Source organism: Dendropsophus ebraccatus, chromosome 2 (genome assembly GCF_027789765.1).
Source record: "Dendropsophus ebraccatus isolate aDenEbr1 chromosome 2, aDenEbr1.pat, whole genome shotgun sequence".
In the NCBI taxonomy this organism is placed as follows: Eukaryota; Metazoa; Chordata; class Amphibia; order Anura; family Hylidae; genus Dendropsophus; species Dendropsophus ebraccatus.
The window spans coordinates 205,151,621-205,169,255 of record NC_091455.1 but is presented as its reverse complement, the minus strand read 5'-3'; the positions used below and the strand labels follow the sequence as shown (position 1 = coordinate 205,169,255).

General features: G+C 42.1%; 1 protein-coding gene across 2 annotated transcripts in view; it reads left to right on the top strand.

Moving 5' to 3' along the window:
- Positions 1–17,635, top strand: part of LOC138783926 (vasoactive intestinal polypeptide receptor-like) — a 159,916-nt gene that overhangs the window by 116,983 nt on the left and 25,298 nt on the right. For both annotated transcript variants that reach the window (XM_069959258.1, XM_069959257.1), the window contains exon 6: positions 10,811–10,943. In XM_069959258.1, coding sequence (XP_069815359.1) covers positions 10,811–10,943 — 133 coding nt within the window. The remainder of the gene's footprint in view (positions 1–10,810; positions 10,944–17,635) is intronic.

Genomic DNA, 17,635 nt, shown 5'->3' with positions numbered 1-17,635 from the left:
TTACTCATTCTCTGTATAGCAGTGTTATTATCTCACAGTATGGTGGTATTATTTATTATATGACAGTATTACTCATTCACTAATGGTAGTGTTATTATCTCACAGTATGGTGGTATTATTTATTATATGACAGTATTACTCATTCACTAATAGAAGTGTTATTATCTCACAGTATAGCGGTATTATTTATTGTATGACAGTATTACTCATTCACTAATAGTAGTGTTATTATCTCACAGTATAGCGGTATTATTTATTGTATGACAGTATTACTCATTCTCTGTATAGCAGTGTTATTATCTCACAGTATGGCGGTATTATTTATTGTATGACAGTATTACTCATTCTCTGTATAGCAGTGTTATTATCTCACAGTATGGTGGTATTATTTATTGTATGACAGTATTATGCATTCACTATAAAGTAGTGTTATTATCTCACAGTATGGTGGTATTATTTATCATATGACAGTATTACTTAATCACTATTAAGTAGTGTTATTATCTCACAGTATGGTGGTATTATTTATTATATGACAGTATTACTCAATCACTATATAGTAGTGTTATTATCTCACAGTATGGTGGTATTATTTATTATATGACAGTATTACTCATTCACTATATAGTAGTGTTATTATCTCACAGTATGGTGGTATTATTTATTATATGACAGTATTACTCATTCACTAATAGTAGTGTTATTATCTCACAGTATGGTGGTATTATTTATTATATGACAGTATTACTCATTCACTATATAGTAGTGTTATTATCTCACAGTATAGCGGTATTATTTATTGTATGACAGTATTACTCATTCACTAATAGTAGTGTTATTATCTCACAGTATGGTGGTATTATTTATTATATGACAGTATTACTCAATCACTAATAGTAGTGTTATTATCTCACAGTATAGCGGTATTATTTATTATATGACAGTATTACTCATTCACTGTATAGCAGTGTTATTATCTCACAGTATGGTGGTATTATTTATTATATGACAGTATTACTCATTCACTAATAGAAGTGTTATTATCTCACAGTATAGCGGTATTATTTATTGTATGACAGTATTACTCATTCACTAATAGTAGTGTTATTATCTCACAGTATGGTGGTATTATTTATTATATGACAGTATTACTCATTCACTAATAGTAGTGTTATTATCTCACAGTATGGTGGTATTATTTATTATATGACAGTATTACTCATTCTCTGTATAGTAGTGTTATTATCTCACAGTATGGTGGTATTATTTATTGTATGACAGTATTATGCATTCGCTGTATAGAAGTGTTATTATCTCACAGTATGGTGGTATTATTCAGTCACTGTAGAGCGGTATTATTTTGTCCTTCTATGGCAGTATTATTCAGTCACTTTATGGCAGTATTATTCAGTTACAGTAAAGTGGTATTATTTTGTCTTTCTATGACAGTATTATTCAGTCACTTTATGGCAGTATTATTCAGTTACAGTAGAGCAGTATTATTTTGTCCTATGGCAGTATTATTCAGTCACTTTATGGCAGTATTATTCAGTTATAGTAGAGCAGTATTATTTTGTCCTTCTATGGTAGTATTATTCAGTCACTTTATGGCAGTATTATTCAGTTACTGTACAGCAGTATTATTATTTTGTCCTTTCTATGGCAGTATTATTCAGTCACTTTATGGCGGTATTATTCAGTTACTGTACAGCGGTATTTTTTGTCCTTCTGTAGCAGTATTATTCAGTCACTTTATGGCAGTATTATTCAGTTACTGTACAGCAATATTATTTTGTCCTTCTATGGTAGTATTATTCAGTCACTGCATTGTTTGGTGACATAATCTGACTCCTGCAGATGTGGCATCCCGGATATCTTCAACCAAGCCCCTAATGATAGGCTTAGATACATATTATAAGCTAACAGTATCACACATAATAGTATTAGATACACTAGTCCAGCCAACAGTATCACAGACATCTCACAGTTTCTCACTTTCCTTCTTCAGATGTTTTCCACGCCATTGGTGGCTTTCACATGGGAGGTCACTTGGAACAGGTCTCCTTGTTACTAACAAGCGCATCCATCCAGATACAGATATAGTAGGTCATGGATGTGTTGTCACATTTGCCAGCGCTTTCTTTGTTATTCATCACTCCGGTCCTCGCTCTCAGAGCAGAACTGATCCTGAGTGTAATTCCCCGTAGTCACGGATCATGTTCTACCAGCGGGAATCAGCGACTCGAGCCAATGAGTAACAATATAGGACTCCTTATGTTCTAATCCATTCTGACATGGTCATCCAGTTACTGCTAATATATCCAGACTGGGCAAAGAATACATGTATATAGTGGTATGGAGCATGCTGGTATAACCTGGGTATCTCCTGTATATAATGATATTTGTACAGCTGGTATAACCTAGGTATCTCCTGTATATAATTATATATGTACAGCTGGTATAACCTGGGTATCTCCTCTATATAATTATATATGTACAGCTGGTATAACCTGGGTATTTCCTGTATATAATGATATATGTACAGCTGGTACAACCTGGGTATCTCCTGTATATAATGATCTATGTACAGCTGGTATAACCTAGGTATCTCCTGTATATAATGAAACAGTATATGTACAGCTGGTATAACCTGGGTATCTCCTGTATATAATGATATATGTACAGCTGGTATAACCTGGGTATATATTGTATATAATTATATATGTACAGCTGGTATAACCTGTATATAATGATATATGTACAGCTGGTATAACCTGGGTATCTCCTGTATATAATGATCTATGTACAGCTGGTATAACCTAGGTATCTCCTGTATATAATGAAACAGTATATGTACAGCTGGTATAACCTGGGTATCTCCTGTATATAATGATATATGTACAGCTGGTATAACCTGGGTATATATTGTATATAATTATATATGTACAGCTGGTATAACCTGTATATAATGATATATGTACAGCTGGTATAACCTGGGTATCTCCTGTATATAATGATATATGTACAGCTGGTATAACCTGGGTATCTCCTGTATATAATGATATATGTACAGCTGGTATAACCTGGTTATATATTGTATTTAATTATATATGTACAGCTGGCATAACCTGGGAATCTCCTGTATATAATTATATATGTACAGCTGGTATAACCTGGGTATATATTGTATATACTGTAATTATATATGTACAGCTGGTATAACCTGGGTATCTCCTGTATATAATTATATATGTACAGCTGATATAACCTGGGTATCTCCTGTATATAATGATATATGTACAGCTGGTATAACCTGGGTATCTCCTGTATATAATTATATATGTACAGCTGGTGTAACCTGGGAATCTCCTGTATATAATTATATATGTACAGCTGGTAAAACCTGGGCATCCCCTGTATATAATTAATATATGAACAGCTGGTATAACCTGGGGATCTCCTGTATATAATTATATATGTACAGCTGATATAACCTGGGTATCTCCTGTATATAATGATATATGTACAGCTGGTATAACCTGGGCATCCCCTGTATATAATTAATATATGAACAGCTGATATAACCTGGGGATCTCCTGTATATAGTGATATATGTGCAGCTGGTATAACCTGGGTATCTCCTGCATATAGTGATATATGTACAGCTGGTATAACCTGGGTATCTCCTGTGTATAATAATATATGTACAGCTGGTATAACCTGGGTATATACTGTATATAATTAATATATGAACAGCTGGTATAACCTGGGGATCTCCTGTATATAATTATATATGTACAGCTGATATAACCTGGGTATCTCCTATATATAGTGATATATGTGCAGCTGGTATAACCTGAGTATCTCCTGCATATAATGATATATGTACAGCTGGTATAACCTGGGTATCTCCTGTATATAATTATATATGTACAGCTGGTATAACTTGGGTATCGCCTGCATATAATTATATATGTACAGCTGGTATAACCTGGGTATCTCCTGTATAAAGCGATATATGTACAGCTGGTATAACCTGGGTATCTCCTCTATATAATTATATATGTACAGCTGGTATAACCTGGGGATCTCCTGTGTATAGTTATATATGTACAGCTGGTATAACCTGGGTATATACTGTATATAATTATATATGTACAGCTGGTATAACCTGGGGATCTCCTGTATATAATTATATATGTACAACTGGTATAACCTGGGGATCTCCTGTATATAATTATAGAATCTGTCTATGTGTCACTGTATCTGAATGAACTGCTGACGATATAACATAAGCGCAGTCCCTCTTTGTATAAGAGGAAGTTATGTGGAGCTTGGCTTGTGCAGTCAGACCTCCTTCCTAACTTCATATAATGCTCAGTAGTTCTGTCATCTTTTTGCCTTTCTTATCCTTGTCTGATCTTTGGTGGTGTTTTTTGCTCCGGGCTCCTCCAGAGCTGCACTCCGCTCTCAGCTCCTTTTAGTTTCCTATCCGCTGACTGCCCCTCACATCTCCTGCAGTTTTTGCGTCTATAGTTTTGCCCTAAAACAAATAGCTGGATGGAGACACGACGCCAGTGAGCTGTGTGCTGCAGGTGGAGTGTGCTTTATGGCAGCGCCCTGTCTGTACAGTCGATGTGGATTTTAAGCATTTTGTGCCTGTCAGTTCCATCATCCATCTATATTGGGTTTGCCTGACTGCCGCTCCTCCCCGTGTTCTGATCCCCTGTGATGCTAGATATGATCATGCCGCTCGTCTGTTCTCCTCAGTAAACGACTCATTAGATGTTCTGAAGACGATGCGAAGACTCGATCCTGAACCATTCACTTTATAAGATGTGGCAAGCAACTCATATCCCATATCTGCCAACATGAAGCGGCTCCCAGGCTGCACTAATAAATGTATTCACTCATCATAATGGATTAAGGCTTCTGTCTTCTACTGATTCAGGCCATGAATGCGGAGGAGTCCAGTAATGGAGGCTGAAGGTAGGACACGAACTGGAGAGAGTGGAAAGGCTGCACATCCCATCTATGGCTGATACCAATGCCGCTAGGCCTATATTAAAAATCAACACCAGAGTGTCTGTATATGAATTGATCAAGCCATATTGCCCCGTGTACCACCGCGCAGGTCCTCTGGTCCACACGGGTCCCTACGCTAACTCCACACCGTGTCGGTCAGCGACCGCCAACCCCGCAAAGCGTGCACGTGCAGGGAAGGGAGGCCATGGAACGGCCCTGCAACCCCAATGTCACAGGACCAGACCCAAAAAGCCCCACCAAAACCCGGCCAGCACCACCGGCGGGGAAGGCTGCCCCCAAACGACACAAGTATGGATATGGTATTATACTTGCAGTGTCCCAGAACATGCAGACTACTCCTCCTATTATGGCCATTTCTCTTGCTGTGTCCATGCCTGTTCTGGTAAGTGTTTGCACTGCAACTGCTGCTGGTTTTCCCCTAGTATTCTCTGGTAATGTGCATTCTCATGTGTATTCTCATGTATTCCTGTGTATTATTGCATTGTACAGTGGTATGCAAGGCTGTTGATCACGTGACCTGTAACCCTGGTTCCTCCAATGGCCGATTAGCTCTGGCCAGGAGCAACCATGTGACCTCCCACTTCCTCCTAACAAGTTAGTCTTCCCCCTGCTTCCAAGCAAGGAGGATGTGTGTCGTCCCTCTCCTGCCTCAGAGGAGTTGGGCTTCTTCTCTGCAGCTCCCACTTCACCACTAGAAGTGTGGATCGAGTGCTCTGCTATATTCAGGTCTTCGGCTGTATCTGCCTGCTCAAGTGTCCGGAGTCTTCTCTCTCATCTGGGTGTCATTCCGTTATCTCTCCTCATCGCTACAAGGATTCACAGCAAGTATTATTCTCAAGCTAATCCACCCAGCAACGCTTTTTCTCTAATACTCCTACTCCCATCATCCGGCACGTATTCTCACAGCCTCTGCAGCACCACTCCTGCTTTATTTGTCAAAGCCTGCTATATACCCGGTTGCATCCGGAGAGACTGTTGCTACTAGTTACCTCATCTATAATAAAACCGCTGTTACTGAACCCTGGCATTGGTGTCCACTAACTGGTGCCCTGACTAAGTGCAGCGAAGAATCGCATGCCCATCATCACCCGCAGATTCCACAGACCGGCCCTACAGCTGTGCTGCCCTCAGGCCTATACCGTGACAAGTATAACCCCTGCAGCTGCCCCGGTCATTGCCCGCTCATAACACCAGCACTGCGGAAGTGGCCCCCAGGGGCCAGGGCATCGCACACTTACCATTGCTGCTCTCACAGAATGGGGAAGACATAGGGTCCAGACATGTGAGCACAGACATATCCTGCTAATTTTGGTCATGTGGGTCTTATAAAGGAGTGCTAGCTGTTCAGAGAGGGAGAACTGTAAAACACAAACTGGAGAGAATGGAACGGCTGCACATCCCATCTATGGCTGATACTAATGCCGCTAGGCCTATATTAAAAATCAACACCAGAGTGTCTGTATATGAATTGATCAAGCCATATGGCCCGTGTACCACCGCGCAGGTCCTCTGGTCCACACGGGTCCCTACGCTAACTCCACACCGTGTCGGTCAGCGACCGCCAACCCCGCAAAGCGTGCACGTGCAGGGAAGGGAGGCCATGGAACGGCCCTGCAACCCCAATGTCACAGGACCAGACCCAAAAAGCCCCACCAAAACCCAGCCAGCACCACCGGCGGGGAAGGCTGCCCCCAAACGACACAAGTATGGATATGGTATTACACTTACCATTGCTGCTCTCACAGAATGGGGAAGACATAAGGTCCAAACATGTGAGCACAGGCATATCCTGCTAATTTTGGTCATGTGGGTCTTATAAAGGAGTGCGAGCTGTTCAGAGAGGGAGAACTGTGAAACACGAACTGGAGAGAATGGAACCGCTGCACATCCCATCCATGGCTGATACTAATGCCGCTAGGCCTGAAGATAGAAACTGCAGGAACAGGGGGGAAGAGGCATAGGCAGATATGTGTAATCTAGTTAGAACTATATGGAGATCCCAGAATAGACCCTCTGATATAAAACAGACCCCAGACCAGACCTTTAAACTAATACAGACACCAGACCCCTTAACTAATACAGACCCCAGACCAGACCCCTTAACTAATACAGACCCCAAACCAGACCCCTAAACGAATACAGACCCCAGACCAGATCCCTGAACTAATACAGACCCCAGACCAGACCTCTAAATTAATACAGACCCCAGACCAGATCCCCAAACTATTACAGTACCCAGACCAGTCCCCTATATTAATACAGACCCCAGACCAGATACCTAAACTATTAGAGACCCCAGACCAGACCTCTAAACTAATATAGACCCCAGACCAGACCTCTTAACAAATACAGGCCCCAGAGCAGACTCCTAAACTAATACAGACCCCAGACCAGACACCAAAACTAATACAGACCCCAGACCAGACCCCTAAACTAATACAGACCCCAGACCAGACACCTAAACTAATACAGACCCCAGAGCAGACTCCTAAACTAATACAGAACCCAGACCAGACCTCTAAACTAATACAGACCCCAGACCAGACACCTAGGCTAATACAGATACCAGACCTCCAAACTATTATAGACCCCAGACCAGACCCCTTAACTAATACAGACCCCAGATCAGACCGCTAAACTACTACAGACCCCAAACCAGACCCCTAAATGAATACAGACCCCAGACCAGATCCCTGAACTAATACAGACCTCCGACCAGACCCCTAAACTAATACAGACCTCCGACCAGACCCCTAAATTAATACAGACCCCAGACCAGACCCCTAAAATATTACAGTACCCAGACCAGTCCCCTATATTAATACAGACCCCAGACCAGACTCCTAAACTAATACAGACCCCAGACCCCTAAACTAATACAGGCCCTAGACCAGATTCCTAAACTAATACAGACCCCAGACCAGACCCCTAAACTAATACAGACCCCAGACCAGACACCTAGACTAATACAGATACCAGACCTCCAAACTATTATAGACCCCAAACCAGACCCCTTAACTAATACAGACCCCAGATCAGACCACTAAACAAATACAGACCCCAGACCAGATTCCTGAACTAATACAGACCCCAGAGCAGACCCCTAAATAATACAGACCCCAGACCAGACCCCTAAACTAATACAGACCCCCGACCAGACCCCTAAATAATACAGACCCCAGACCAGACCCCTAAAATATTACAGTACCCAGACCAGTCCCCTATATTAATACAGACCCCAGACCAGACTCCTAAACCAATACAGACCGCAGACCCCTAAACTAATACAGACCACAGACTGGACCTCTAAACTAATACAGACACCAGACCTCTAAATTAATACAGACCCCAGACCAGACCCCTAAAATATTACAGTACGCAGACCAGTCCCCTATATTAATACAGACCCCAGACCAGACTCCTAAACTAATACAGACCCCAGACCCCTAAATTAATACAGATCTAAAACTGTAAAGGAGTGACATCACCTCACCCATAACCTGCTGTAATCTTCAGTCACTGATCACATGATGCAGGGCAGAACAGCAGTGATAACTGGGATATGAAGGCAACTAAACTAACCACATAACCTCGTTCACCATGGAGAGGGGCTACAAGCTACAGAATAGCATGCTGCACTTATACTTACTCGGAATTTGTACAGTTTTGGGAAGTAATAATAAGTTCTGTGGTTCATAGTCTTACGCGTGGGCAGAACGTCTCCTAAGTGAGTAAGATGGAATCCTGATGAGATTTGCCCTCTCCAGTATACGTGGCTGGTATTGTGCAGGGAGCCCATCCGTCACCGTGCCCCCACACTCGCCTGGCGCCAGTCTGGCTTTGAAAGGTTCTTATAGACATCTTAGAGGAGATGACACCATGACACTTTCTCTTAACAATCTGACACTTAGAGTGAAGTCCTCTTATCTCCGGACTGACAGTATAAAGATGGATGACGGGATCTCAGCACCTTGATGCAGAACATATTCACAGCGTTAAAGGAAATGTCTAAGCAAAGTGGCAGAATGTGTGAAGGTTAAATATACAGGCGGCTTCTGATATAGATTTTACTGTAAGCTGGTATATACATCTTATAAATATTCTCCTCCACTAACTCTACTGTTATATAAAGTGTGGGATGACCTCTGACCTCCATTTTACAGTGAATGTATACATATCATCTCCATAAAAGTTCTGTAAGAAAATGTAAAAAATTACATCACTCCTGTAGTAATCCCAGGGGCGTAACTAGAAATGGCTGGGCCCCATAGCAAACTTTTTATTTACCCCCCCCCCTCCCCCCGTATACTAAGACCAATATTACCAATAATACCAGTATGCAAGTGCCAAATATTACCGCCTGATTATGACTACTACTATCGCCACCATATGGTTGCTGAGTAAATCCAATAATACCAACAGTACCAGGGACAAATAATACCACCACATTCTGACTAATACCACCACATACTGACTAATGTCGCCACTGCTACTGAAAAAATCCTCAGTACAAAGACCAATTTCACCTCATACAGTGACCATATAGAGGTCGATCCAGCTGTACACAGGCTCAGCAGACCATATAAGTGATTACAGTGCAGTTGTATTCAGTGACTCAAAGGAGGTGTCTTCTTTGAGAGGTTAACGGGGGGGCGTCTTCTCTGAGTGACTGACAGGGGGCATCTACTTCAATTGGAGTTGCCCACTTTTTCTTTTCTTCTTTACACACCTGGGCCATCGTAAGGACTTCTCCCATCTGTGAGACAAACATTTTAGGCACCATCATCATCCTTCACATCTGTATTGCCCTCTCAGTACCCCCTTATAGGGGTTAGGCCCCTCTGTCTCCATAAGAAAGTTATGCCCCTCTGTGCCCCCATATATTAGTTGGGCCTCTCTGTACTTATATAGTAGTTAGGCTGTGCTATCTCTTCTATATCAGTCAGGCCCTTCTGTCTCCATATAGTAGTTAGGCCCCTCTGTGCCTGCATATAGTAGTACATTTTCTATGCAGCCTGCGGTCGGAAGAATGATATGCAGGGCAGGGAGCCAATGGCTTGCCGCTCTGCAATCACAGCACCGTATTTAACTGCAAGCGCTCATCAAGACAGCCTGATGTTAAAGGGACATTTACAGTGATGTTGGCTCAGGGGGGTCCATTATTGGATCGGGCCACTAGGCCCCTCGATGTGCAGGGCCCTGTGACAGCGGCTATGGCTGCTACAGCAGTAGTTACGCCACTGACTGATCCTTAGTTACATCCTGTACTACACCCTAGAGCTGCACTCACTATTCTGCTGGTGAGGTCACTGTGTATATACATTACATTACTTATCCTGTACTGATCCTGAGTTACATCCTGTATTATACCCCAGAGCTGCACTCACTATTCTGCTGGTGAGGTCACTGTGTATATACATTACATTACATTACATTACTGATCCTGTACTGATCCTGAGTTACATCCTGTATTATACCCCAGAGCTGCACTCACTATTCTGCTGGTGGGGTCACTGTGTACATACATTACATTACTGATCTTGCGTTGCATCCTGTATTATACTCCAGAGCTGCTATCACTATCCTGCTGGTGGGGTCACTGTGTACATACATTACATTACTGATCCTGTACTGATCCAGAGTTACATTATGTATTATACTCTGGAGCTGCACTCACTATTCTGCTGCTGGGGTCACTGTATCCATATACTATATTACTAACCAGCAAACACTAATGCAAGCTAATTTTCTCTTTTTTCCCCAGAAAGCTCCACTGTACAAGGAATTACATTCACATGCATCTCTTCATGTCGTTCATCATGAGGGCCATCTCCGTGTTCATCAAGGACATTGTCCTCTTTGAAAGAGGAGAATCAGATCACTGCACTCCGGGATCGGTAAGCACTTTTCCTCCTCAAAGATATGAAAACATAGAACAAACCCACTAAATTGTATGGATGTGTAGTAAAACTTTTCAGGTAACAGCACTCCAGGTGGTTAGGAGTGGTATTGCAGGTAAATCTCATCATTTATAGTGATGGCTTATCATGATGCATGAAAGTTGAGAAAATTATAATGAAATCTACATATCTAAATCTACTTAGAGGGGTGATGCATATCTTTGTGAAAATTACTGTGCAGTGTAGCATGAGTAATGCGCTAAGCCAGCAGCTGCCGGTGACAGATGGCGTATACGGGGAGGAATTCCAGGTGGGTCTGTGGTTTGGGGAATTCATCTTTTCTGGAGCTACCGGTAATGTGACATGTTTTCGAGTTCAGACGGAATTTCTCTTTCTCTCGGATTACATGTAATGTATTTTCCTCACTTCCCCGGAAAGAGAGAAGTGATGATGAGCAATAAATGAAGACATTTATGGTGGAGCTGAAATGAACGGCTGGGGGGCGTTTGCTCCATATTTGATGTTGTGCATTTTTGATACAAAGTATTCTTCTCCCCAACGCCAGGCGATTTCCTCAGGGATTTATGGTTTACATCAAAACAAAGTAGGAAAATGGAAATTAGGATGTGGGCTATGGAGTTACTTAACCCCATAGACCTTTTCTTTCTTTGGAGTAAAGATTTCTCTTCTGGAGGCTAAAGGGTTCCCTGTAAGTCCACTAGACCAAGAGTTGTCTCCATGATGACCATATGTGATGGCTCTTCTGCCCCATATTCATTACAAGATGGACATTTCGAAACCTAGAGGAGACTTGCCACCCCCTAAACCTTTATTATGTGAGCCTGAGTCCTTCTAGTCAATTCTAATGGTGGCTCCTTCTCATTTTATATGTTGGCCAATGGGGAGACTTTGCTCGTAGGAGTCCCGAGTGAAGAAGAGTCATACGTGAAGCTTTTTAGCCCATCACTATGGGACCAAAGGGGTAATGTTTCTCCTTGAGGAGAGCGTCAAGACATTGGTTACAGGCCCATTCATGCCCTGCTGGGAATTATGGGACGATAGGATGCAAAAAAACTCTGATATCACCTCTTCAGAGTTACTTTCCCTTAAAATCAAAGGTTTCACTCCAATTGGGAGTCTTAGAACGTGCCTGGTAATGTATGTCAAGCCAGCAATCACTCCAGAATGAAAGTATACCCATCTGTAGACAGCTGTTTCAGGGTTATTGCCCTTCGTCAGTACACAGTAGGGGGCTTACCATTGAAAAGTCTATTGTGCGACCAAAGGGGTAAAATAGGGGTATTCTTTCGTTCTGGAGAGATTTCCAGCTTTGCTTATATCCCCAGTCACATTCTAAGACTCCCAGTATTCCTGGTGGAGCATAAATGGCCTGTAAGTCTCCAGATGGTAAGCCTCTGAACAGCCAACACCCTGCTCTGTACTGACGAGGGGCAATAAGAACAAAACAGCTGTTGATAGATGCACAACCTTTACTTCTGCACAGATTTCTGGCTTGGCATACGGTACCTTCCCAGTCACGTTCTAAAGGCCGTATTAGATTGTTGTTTGTAAATGATCTCCAATCTCCATGACTACTGCTCATTTACAGAACCTTCATGCATGATAAGTATACAGCTCTGGTATTACACAGGGAGATGTGACAGCCAGTGATTTCCCAGCAGGTTGGAGGGGCTCGATCAGCTTGCTTGCCCATGTAATAGGGCCTTTAGACTTCCAGTTGGAATGAAACATCCTTATAGTCAGCACCGAGTGATACATGTCTAATGTCCTATTACCCAGAGTGATTTACTGTAGAGAGCGAGCGATCGCCAACCTGTCAGTTCAGCTTTTCCTTGCTCCTCGTTGCCCGCCCGCTGCCAGCAAACAAGGGGGAGCGCGTAAGAGCCCGGGGGTGCGGGGAGCTGTGGGGTAGCAGCTCAGGCGATCGTCACATGATCCGGGCAGCCCATAGGAGACAGCATCGTTCTGCTGCCATCGCTCTTATTACACGGAGCGACGGCAGCAGATCATTTCCAGCCTGATCGTTAGCGTTTCAGCCTGTTGAGACAATGATCAGCTGACATCGTGCATGTCGGCTGATCGTTGTCTTCTATTACACTAAGCGATTATCGACAGTAACGGACGATATCGGCCGTTTAATAGGGCCTTAGCTCCCTGGGGTTCCACTGCTTGGACCCCCAAGGATCCTAGAGACTACTTCATCCATTGTTCTCATCCCTGCAGTGAGGAGGATGGAGCACTCGGAGCCATTCCATTGACCGGTGAGGGCCCCAGGTGATCAGACCGTTATCGTCCATCCTGTAGATTATGGGGCAGCCCCTTTAAGTGGGTTAACTGCGTCATAGACAATGAAGTCAAAGATGTTTTTTTTTCATTATATACTGAGGATCTTTCTCTTATTTTTGGTCAATTCCTTCGGTTTATGTCACTGCTGATATTAATAGGAGTAGATGTTTCCTCACATCTAATAAAAGCCTAGAAATGCTGCTTTCGGATCAGTCCCATTAGGACAAGTATCTCTATTCTCCGCGGCTGAAGAGCGGGGGATGACCGGGGAAACATTCCAGGAATATATTCCGCTCACCGTGTGAGGCAAAAAATAAGTCACTGAACTATTAGTGATGGTCTCCGGGAGATGAGCCTGACCCTGAAGTGAGAGCCGGAAAACCGTATCTACATGGCAGAAGGTGGGGGCTGGAGATAATTGAAGTGATGGAGACGAATGGGTTCTGACAGAATCTTCAGCTGGAGAAAACAAGTTTTTAGATACATTTGGGTGAATTTATGCAGTTGAGTAGATATCAGGGCTGGAGAGGTCGCAGCGATGTTCAGGCATACGAGGGTGTTGTAGTATAAACGCCAGGCAACGCTATACGGTGGGGATTTGGGTGCAATTCTGCATCAGGGACCCTCTGGATTTAAGGTCTGTCAACACTTAATATTAACTGGAGTGTCTATGAAGAAGACTTACAAAAAGTTATATCATTCGGGAAACCTCAATGAATCCTGGTCTTCTAATGATACTACCGCATTTTATGCAATCAATTGCTGGATGCTGCAGGACTTTCTTCATGTTGTAAGTGGACTTCTGTCCACACTGTCCACTGTTTTTCAGCCATATCTGTTACACCTACTATGGCCATACCATAGTGTTCTGTTAGACTTGTCCACCCAACTTTCACCTAAAGGCATCACATCATAGCTTTATGCACTTTTAGTTATGTGGGGTGTGATGGGACCCCATGGCCAGTCCTCTCGCCCTACACTTTGGCATCCTTCCACAGTATATGACATCAGTGCTAACAAGGTGGTCAGGGAAAAGTCGGGCTCATAGTATAGCGCCCTGTCTAAAATTAAAAAACATTTGTGAATCTAATTGCGAAATCTTTTAATCCTGCATTGTATGAAAACCTCCTAATCAGCTTTAGTGTTATCGGTCTTGTGAAACACGAGAATCAAGAAGAGCGATGGTTTAGAGTAGGGATGTCCAGCAATGGGATGACTATCTGTACTCCTAACCCACTTAGCTATCTCCTCCCTATTAATAGATCCCTGGTACGTGGTTCCCTTTCCTGCATTCTCACCGTCAACAGATCATCAATTCTCGTTGGGTCTTATCTCCGGATTACCCACACATGGTTTTTATTGAGTCACAGCTCCTGGCATTACCAGAGACTAAATGAATGTTTATGACCCCTGTATAATAACTTGTCCCGGGACATTCCAATATGGACATGGGTGATAAGCCGCGTGTGGCAGTGTATGAAGTTACTACAATGTCTCGCCACATTTCCTGTCATCTTACATAGTAACGCCGTCATTGCGCAAGAGCTTGTTCAGAAACAGTAAAATAAAAAAGAGACTTCAAAGTTTAGTTAATAAAAATTCTTAGATAGAAAAACTTTCAGATATTAGTATGTTATTGTGTTGCCAGTACTTAGATGTCACTATTTTGAGGGGAAATTGTTTGTTTCTGTGGCTTATTTACTCATTTATTTATTTACTTATGCATTTATTTATTTATTTTTTGCTTATTTAATTATTTACTTATGCATTTATTAATTTTTTTACTTATTTATTTACATATGCATTTATAAATTTTTTTACTTATTTATTTACATATGCATTTATTTACTTTTTATTTATTTACTTATGCATTTACTTTTTTTTCTCATTTATTTTTTTACTTATGTATTTCTTTATTTTTTTACTTATTTATTTACTTTTTACTTTTTATTTCTTTAGTCATGCATTTATTTTTTTTATATTTATTTATTAACTTAATTATTTCTTTATTTAGTTACTTTCTTATTTATTTATTTTTTTTGGATTAAGACAGGCATTGTGCAGTACAGGGCTATGTTCTCAACCGTTCAAAAAACAGAAAAGCCGTCCGCTTTTGCCACGATATAATAGACTTCAATGCACACGATATATAAAATAACGGATGTTGTCTGCGCGGACGTCAAAATAATGATCCTGGCAACTTTTTTCGGACGCCTTTTGCAAACACCGAACATTATTTTTAGTTTTTTTTCAAACACAGTTCTTTTGTCACCGTCCTTTCAGTTTTTTACTATTAAACTCAATGGACTTTTCAATTAAAGGCCAATTAGTCCACCTGACCTAGAATAATGGACCCACGGCCATCATTGTACTGAAGGGCGGCCAAACAGTGATATGACAGACGTAATTTTTTCTTATAAAAAGAAAAACAAAGAGAAAAAAAATGTTATATGAACATAGCCCAGCAAGATTTTTTCTTTATATAGAAACGAAAAATTGTAGACGTTAAAAAAAAACATGGGGGGAGATTTATTAAACATGGTGTGAGGGTGCGTTTACACAGAAAGATTTATCTGACAGATTTTGGAAGCCAAAGTCAGGAATGGATTTAAAAACAGGATAGATCCCAGTCTTTCCTTTATGACCTGATTCCTGTTTATAGTCTGCTCCTGGTTTTGGCTTCAAAGATCTGTCAGATAAATCTGTCTATGTAAACGTACCATAAAGTGAAACTGGCTCAGTTGCCCCTAGCAACCAATCAGATTCCACCTTTCATTTGTGTATGTGAGGAATGAAAGGTGGAATCTGATTGGTTGCTAGGGGCAACTGAGCCAGTTTCACTTTACACCATGTTTGATAAATCTCCCCCATGATGAGAATAATATTCATCTCCCAATAAGGGTATGTGCACACTAAGGAATCCGGGCGGCATCCGCCAGGCGGCTTCCGTGCCATGGATTTCATTCTATGGTCAGCGGATTACATCGTCCGCCCAAAAAATGAACAGCTTTATTCTTTGGGCGGACGGCGGAATCCGCCTGTGCATAGAATGGAGTCTATGGCACGGGTGGAGATGTGCGCACCCGTGAGCAAGGGCGAGCGGTGCAATCCGTGGCGGGTGATAAGCAGGTATAATCATGTCCTCCGTCCTGATACAATTACTGGCTCCATTCCCTGTGTAGTGGTGGCGCCAGGTACTGCACCCACAGCCCAGGGTACTGCAGCCAATAGCAGGAGAGGTTGCAGTACCCTATCATGCTGTTACACAAGGAATGGAGCCAGCTGCTTCCACCTCCATTCTTTATGTACTGTGGGCGACAAACAGCAGAGGTGATAGTGTTGGCACCCCACCCCACCCTATCCTAGTTTTCCTGGAAAACTCCTTTAGCTTAGTCTAGTGGTAATATATTGCACGCAGGATCGATAGATATTTTGCTTTTCTATTTCCATATCATGTGTTGGAATTACTTTATGAGGTCCATATCCTTATTACCCCATAACATACAAGGCGCTGACTTATCAGCCTTATAATATCCAGTAGCTGAAGCAGAACTTTATTGCCAAAGGTCACTTTACAGAAAGCAGCCATTAAGCAAATCCAGTATTTGGTAATAAATCACTTTATAGAGGCCAATAAAAATGGGCGTGTAGTGAAGTACGCTACATACTATGATCCAAGCTGGATTTATCTGCATATCTTACAGGTACAGTCAGTTCTCTCTTTGTCTCAGGGAGCTGTGATATAGTAAGGACACTATGTTTTATGGATGTTTTTACCAACTAGGCCAGGGATGGGGCACCTAGGGCCTTCTAGCTGTTACAAAACTGCAAATCCCATCATGCCTGGACAGCCAAAGCCTTGGTTTGACTGTCCAGTCATGATGGGAATTGTAGCTTTGCAACAGCTGGAGGGCCATGGTTTCCCCACATCTGAACTAAGCTCTGAGGGCTATAGCAGGTATCTATAGGGTAGAGGAGCACATATGCCAAAGCTGTACATTTCATCCATCTTGGATACATCAGGACCAATGTGCTGGATTTTAGGTGCTGTCCAAATGTCCTGGAAGCTCTGTGCTGCTATGTACCAACCTGACCCAAAACCCAATCGGGATTGTAAGGTGCTGTGCCAGTGTAGAAGACAGGGAAAAGACATATTCCTCACAACAGGCCAGGTGTAAAGGAGTAGATTCACTTAGGGACTCCTAGAGTATGGGTGGTATCTAGGGTGGGGTTAAAACCTTAAGTAAAAAGCAATTGCCAAATGTGTCCATCTTTAGTTGGGAGATACGCCAAAAATAGAGAAAGAGAACATAGAAGCCACATCAACCATGGAGGATGGGGTCTACTATAGTAGGAGAATTACTTGGGTCATGACTATTGGT